Below are 6,494 nucleotides of genomic sequence, written 5' to 3'. Positions count from 1 at the left end.
GGGATGTTCGCCCTCAGAAGTTTGGAAATTTTTCAAAATGACCCTACAATTGAAGCCATTTGGTGCATCATTTTCACACTATACATCATTGCTTTTTAAAACAAAAAAGGGCCCGAACTCAATTTGTAAAATTGTAAAGGTTACACTGACACTTTATAGGCCTAAGACATAAGATTCGCAATTAAAGCATGCACGGATCGATATTGAATTGAAGTCAGCACGGAGCCCGTCTTAATAGGCTACTGACTTTGGTGACAATTTGTGACGGGCCCTACATATCAGCGGACCCGCCGTAATTTTCACATAATCACAGACCTATATAGATTGACCTGACTGCGATTTAGGCATGGGCCTAGTATACGTGCAATTTAACCTTTTCCCTTCTCCTTTTCTCTCTCCTTTTTCCTCTTTCTCTTCTCTTCTCTTCTCTCCTCTCCTCTTTTTTTTTTTTTTTTGGGAGGAAGGGGGGGCAGGCCCGACGGCCCCCTGAATCCGCGCCTGGTAATGACCCCTTGCTAATCCAACACAGTGCACCTATACTTACTATCAAATGCATCTCCCTCTACTAACGTCTCTGGCAAGCTCATCCCATGTGTCTCTGGAAGAAGTAATGCTAGGAGTCCAGCTATAATAGAATTGACTCCGAAGATAACAAACGGAAGTTGTTCCCAATAGTTCCCAAGTATCAAGATGAAGGGAGCAATAATACCACTGATACGAGCACACATAGATGACATGCCCATGCCGATACTCCTGTGTATTGTCATTATTGGAAAAAGGTAGATAATAATCAGCAATAGAAAGATATTTATGCGAATCATTTGCTGTTAAAGCAGTTCTTTATGTGAGTGAAAGAAAGTCGTATGTGCAGAAGCTGCTCTTTTTCCTATGAAATTTGTAACCGCCTTTTTTGTACAACATTTGTGCACTTTTGGCGTATATTTTCCTTCGCAAAGCGGTTGAATTACCGGTATTCATAATACGATGCGCCCCCAGCGATTGTTGGGGAGAGGCCATAACACGCAGTGTATCATGGGGAATAAGTCGACATCCAACCCCGCATAATACGAATACAACACAAGAGCATAATATGTCACGATGTGTTTAAATACCAATATAATAATGTTACACACAAATGTAATGATGTTACACGCAATACATAATAGTCCATATCTTTTTTATTTATAATTATAATTATGTTGCTCAACATTTTACATCTTATTTAGAGAATAAAGGTATTGGTGATAGCCGCTGTCGTGCATATATCGTCTCATATAACACAGGCGACATCATTATTTTAAGTAAAACAACGAGGCGAAGCCGAGTTGTTTTACGCCAAAAATAATGATGTCGCCCGTGTTATATGACACGATAGATGCACGACAGCGACTAAAAGCAATACCTTTATCCTCATTCTTTTAAGAACACTTTAATTCAAATAGAAATATCATATGTATTACAAATTTTAATCAAATTAAATCCTACATTTTACTAGGAGTGTTCTATAGATGGGTCATTTTTTGTTTTGCTTAGGGCTTAGTTTTTTGATTTCCATTTAACCTATCTCAATACCGGGATCGATACACGTGAATGTGCTATGCACGATTTTGATATTCAGACGAAAATCTTTGGATACCGGGTAGAAAATGATGAATATCTCCCGTAAATGATTTCGTCTAAAGAAACCAGATGTGGTTCCTTGCACTTGAATATATGTGTTGTACAGATATGATAGTCGTTAGCTTGCGTCTTGAGAAAGAAGCTTGCGTTTTATATGATTTTATATGTGCCGAATTATATAGCGCAGTGAATAGGCCAATCGTGGGTAGTCTAAAAGCATATGACCTATGGCGTACCATGCTCGACTCACACACAGCGAGGTCAGTCACCGGGCAATTGTCAGTAGCCTTAGTCAGATGTCCTTCGGCCCATTATGCGTCTCAAAACTATGAAACAGGTCGGAACAAAATGGCCATGCGTGGCGGTGGATTCAACCTACCATGGCGACTTCTGCCATGAAGATATCGGGGCGATGATATCGTGTCATATCACACGGGTAAGAACCAATAAGATTGCAGGAACGTTCTCAAGTGTATAAGAATGTGGAGTACGAGTCTTGCTATAGCTACCTATCCATTCAAAAGGTCAAGAGTCGAAACACATTAGAATTCTTACCTGACAGGCGTTGGGTAAATTTCACCTGAGAATATATATACCACACTAAATGACGCAGTGACAGCAAACTTGCCTATCATTGCAACTATAGTACGACCTACTCCTGGTGCTGCAAGATAACACAAGAAAACTAGAATTAACCGGTTCGTAATTAAAGTGGTCCCACACATAGATATGTAAATAACGAAGGTTTGTAAAATAAGATAATTAATTTTCATAGATATGTAAACAACATGACACAAAACTATACGGCACATAAAGCCACCATATACTATCACAATACCAAGTTAGAAGTTCATTAGATTGCGTTTAAGCTGCATAGTGGATAATGAAAACGTAGGCAAAATATGCAAATCAGGTCACTAATATTCAGAAATATGCAAGTAACCTGACACAAAACTATACAGCACATCAGGCCACCATATCCAACCACCAAACCAAGTTTGAAGTTAATAATAATAATATTCATATATATATGCATATAAAATGACAAAAAACTATTGGCCTACTGCACACGAGTCCTATCAACATACCAGGTTTGAAGTTGATCGGTTATTGCGTTGGAGCTACACAGGAGATTAACGAATTTGCTTTCGCCCGGACAGCAAGCCAAACAAAGAAACAACCAGAAAACTATTTGGATTATAATGTAAGTGTGGGAGGGGGGTTGGATTCTAATGTAAGTGTGGGGGGGGGGCAAAAGGACATATAAAATAAATATACGTGATTCACGGTACTCTGATGTCGTATCTATGTTTTGATACCTTTAAAGGAGTATTTCGTGATCCTAGCATCCTCTATTTATGTCATTTTTCATTAGATATCCACGAAAAAACCCTATTCCCAAAATTTCAGTTGATTCCGATTTTGCGTTCGCGAGTTATGCATGATTATGTGTATTACGCTGCTCCATAGACACCCGCATAGACAATGCGTTGTAATTTCGTTCTGGTGCACCAGAACGTAATTCAAATTTCACGATATCTTTGCTAAACGAATTAATCTGCAAGAAATATTTTGTACATAAACATTATGTAGCCAGAGGTTTCCAGTGATATAAAAATCTCAACTTTTTTTTGAGAAAAGTGGGGGATGAGGCTGTGGATCACGAAATGCCCTTTTAAGATAACCCTTTTGCGCTTAATTTGTAAAAGCCAGGTATTAAACAGGTCCTTAGCGGGAGAGCAGAGGAGTTCACACTCCTAATGTTTCAACAGTTTTAATCATTTAAATAGCTTTTGTTCTTTGCAGGAGAGCGTAATCCTGCGCACATATCTTGAAAGATATTATTACCACTGATAACGATCATTTAAATAACTTTTGTACGGTACTTTATTTATAAAGCCATGTATTACACAGTTCCTTTGTCAAGCTTGTGAGCGTAGTTCGCACACTTGTAGTAATGTTAAGATAATTACGATTATGTTTATAGCCCTTTTGAACACACATGTTTCCACTCCGTTTACAAGTTCAATTTTTGTATTTACAAAAGTAATTTGTTGGTGTCTATTAATGTGCAAATGAGTCCACCTTTTGTTGTTATAACTTGGCGTGGAAATAAATAAAATATCATCTTTTAGGTGTTTAAAACGTCTTTTTGCAAACTACCTGGTACATTCGGTCCGCTGTTGTCTCCAAGCCCAACATTCCTCTCTACCCACCCTACTCACACATCGTGGTTATGTCCCTGTTGTGTTAAAACTTACTATGAATCATTTCTGATAAAAAAATCCAAAATAATGGTCTTACGGACGAAAGTACTGATAATGCAAGCCACTCCAGCCACAAACAAGTAAGTGGATATAGGTAATCGTCTGCCGAATCTATCCAAGATGAACCAACAGGAGAGATAGGCGGGAATTTCAACTGCACCAGACACGAATGCTGCTAAGTATGCATTAACACCAAGACCGGATGTACTTAGGGAAAGCCCGTAGTATACCATGTTATTAACAAACCTGTTACAGAAAGTGTGTGTAAATGTGAGCAAATTAATATTTGAAATGGCCATATGAAAGACAATTTTAAAGCAGATAGAACGTATACTTACACTCTTAGCATGGATGATCTCTTTAGCACTTTTTGAACACCCGTTTTTGAACACCACTGGAACTCCATGTTAACTACTAATCAAAAATGACGGAGATTTAGGACTGAAATCCGTTATGGTCCAAATCAAAAGTTGACAAAATCTTTGCTGACTGTGATATCATTTTGATGTCACCTCATATTTCATCATGACATCACGGAGCATTATTTACATTTTAAAATGCTTTCAAAAGTTTAATTATGACATAAAATTCACGCTTACCAATTATAGAATAGATTGAGAGTCTTACATCTCAGGTTTGGTGTCCTAAAAAGATCCATCGGTGTTCCTTTTTCGGCCTTTTCTGTTTGCTATTGAACGTAATATACAAAAGAAGCGTTGGTGGGATTAATGTAGCATAGAATAGTAGGAGAGGACTTGTATGCACAAAATTGTCATATAATAGTCCAATATTTTATGTCAAGGTTAAACTAAGCATTAACTGCAGAAATCAAAGTAGGTAACGCTGATGAGTTGGCGCCAAGATAGTTAACTTTTGGCTTGATGCCCTGCAAATCCTGGTTACTGGTACGGCATTCCTACAGATTATGGGAGAAACGATCCTATTTGAGAGACCAAGTTGGACCCTGGAATTTTCACGGCAAGGTCATGTGAGCACCTAGGCCGAAGGTCAGTATATGTATGAAGCTCCGGGAGAAGCTGACACAGGAGATCCGGTAGTTCGCCGATGAAAAAGAGAGGACCCCCGCCCCTGCTCGGCGATGAGCCAGTGGTTAAATGTGGTGGGTGTGATGGTCAGTTATACATTGTGTCTTTGCTGATTATTGCACATTAAGTAGTGATGTAGTAATGAAGAAGATACATGGGGGGATTGCCACCACAGGGCAATCCGAGATATTCAAGGTCCTGTGGCGTAGCGTCATAGAGGCACCGGAGGGGGGGCACGTGCCCCAATCGATTGCAAAATTTAGAAAATCCCATAGCAAAATTGCCGAAAAACAGCTTGTGACACCCCTCCCCCATCATGGTCGTTGACCCCCCCCCCCCCCACCCCCACCCAATATGATGACCCACGCTACGCCACTGTTAAGGTCAACGTCTGCATAGAGATAAAAATTCAAAACACATTAATTTATTTGCTCAATAATTGCTGTGATCAGTAATAATTATGCTCAATTTGCCCCCATTTCGGGAGTCCAATGAGGTTCGCCTATAGTATAAGATGGCTTGAAATGTACTCTATAATTATAATAATTTACCATTTGAATGTGCTCGTGCTCATCAAAGAGCTTTTCGGGTAGCTCAGCTTTATTCTCTGTAGCTGCTTTGCGTAAAATCTTTTCAGCCTTCTCGTATCTCCCCATGCTGATAAGCCAACGTGGCGATTCACACAGCACCCTGTAAACAAAAAAAATGTTTTCAAAACATTTCTTGTTTTGAAAGGGAAAGAAATATCTACTAAATTCAAAGCCATAACATCAAACTTAAAATATTTTTAATTTTTGCTTAGCGTACTCAGAATGCGGAAATAATATTAGTAGTAATTAGGAAAATGTTTCTGACCATTTTAAACCAAAAATAACAAAGGCCAACTTGATTTAATACTTTGTCGCAAAGCCACATTAGTAAAATCGGCCGTTTTTTGCGAGTTATTCATTTTTTCCGCTGTTTTATTTTTTCCCCAATCCACCCCACGAAAATTTCACGCCTGACATCGCCTTACGTCATAATAGCCTAAATCGTAAATCTCAATAAAATCTTGACCAATGTGAAACCTCCTTGAGCATGCTGAGAGATGAAAAGATGATCTATATTGTCAAAAAGTTCGTCCAGCAGATAAAAAATTAAAGGAAAAAAAAAAAAAATTAAAATAAAATAAAAAACCCAAAAACAAAAACAAACTCCGCATATAGATGAGGTTTTTACTTTGGGAAGGCTTTGAGACGAATTAAATTAAGATGGCCTAAGTGAAAGAAATGCTCAGGTTACTTAGGCCGTTTAACGTTAAGTATGGGAACGTAATGTCTGCATACATTATCTTAATTGTTCTGTTGATATGATTGATTGTAAGTTGTAACATGTGTAAACATGTCAAATATGCCAAAAAGGTCAGGTTTTAATGTAGATTTGTATGTTTTCTTGTATTGAATCATAAAGCTTTGAAAATGTCTCCCACGCACTCAGTGTGGAGACACTCCAATAAAACATTTTTTTGAATGTTTTGCAGGTTTTTTATTTCTTTTTTTTTTACTGTATTCCTCAAATATAA

At 38.2% G+C, this 6,494-nt stretch overlaps 1 protein-coding gene across 2 annotated transcripts in view; it reads right to left on the bottom strand.

Moving 5' to 3' along the window:
• Nucleotides 1–489: 489 nt before the first annotated feature.
• Nucleotides 490–6,494, bottom strand: part of LOC140142985 (organic cation transporter protein-like) — a 52,878-nt gene continuing 46,873 nt past the window's right edge. For both annotated transcript variants that reach the window (XM_072165011.1, XM_072165010.1), the window contains exons 5-9: nt 5,485–5,623; nt 4,487–4,575; nt 3,925–4,133; nt 2,176–2,284; nt 490–753 (exon numbers count right to left, since the gene is read on the bottom strand). In XM_072165011.1, coding sequence (XP_072021112.1) covers nt 516–753; nt 2,176–2,284; nt 3,925–4,133; nt 4,487–4,575; nt 5,485–5,623 — 784 coding nt within the window. In that variant the 3' untranslated portion in view covers nt 490–515. The remainder of the gene's footprint in view (nt 754–2,175; nt 2,285–3,924; nt 4,134–4,486; nt 4,576–5,484; nt 5,624–6,494) is intronic.

This window comes from Amphiura filiformis, chromosome 20 (assembly GCF_039555335.1).
Source record: "Amphiura filiformis chromosome 20, Afil_fr2py, whole genome shotgun sequence".
NCBI classification, from domain to species: domain Eukaryota; kingdom Metazoa; phylum Echinodermata; class Ophiuroidea; order Amphilepidida; family Amphiuridae; genus Amphiura; species Amphiura filiformis.
Note: the sequence above shows the minus strand (reverse complement) of the source record. Positions and strands in the feature narration are given on the sequence as shown.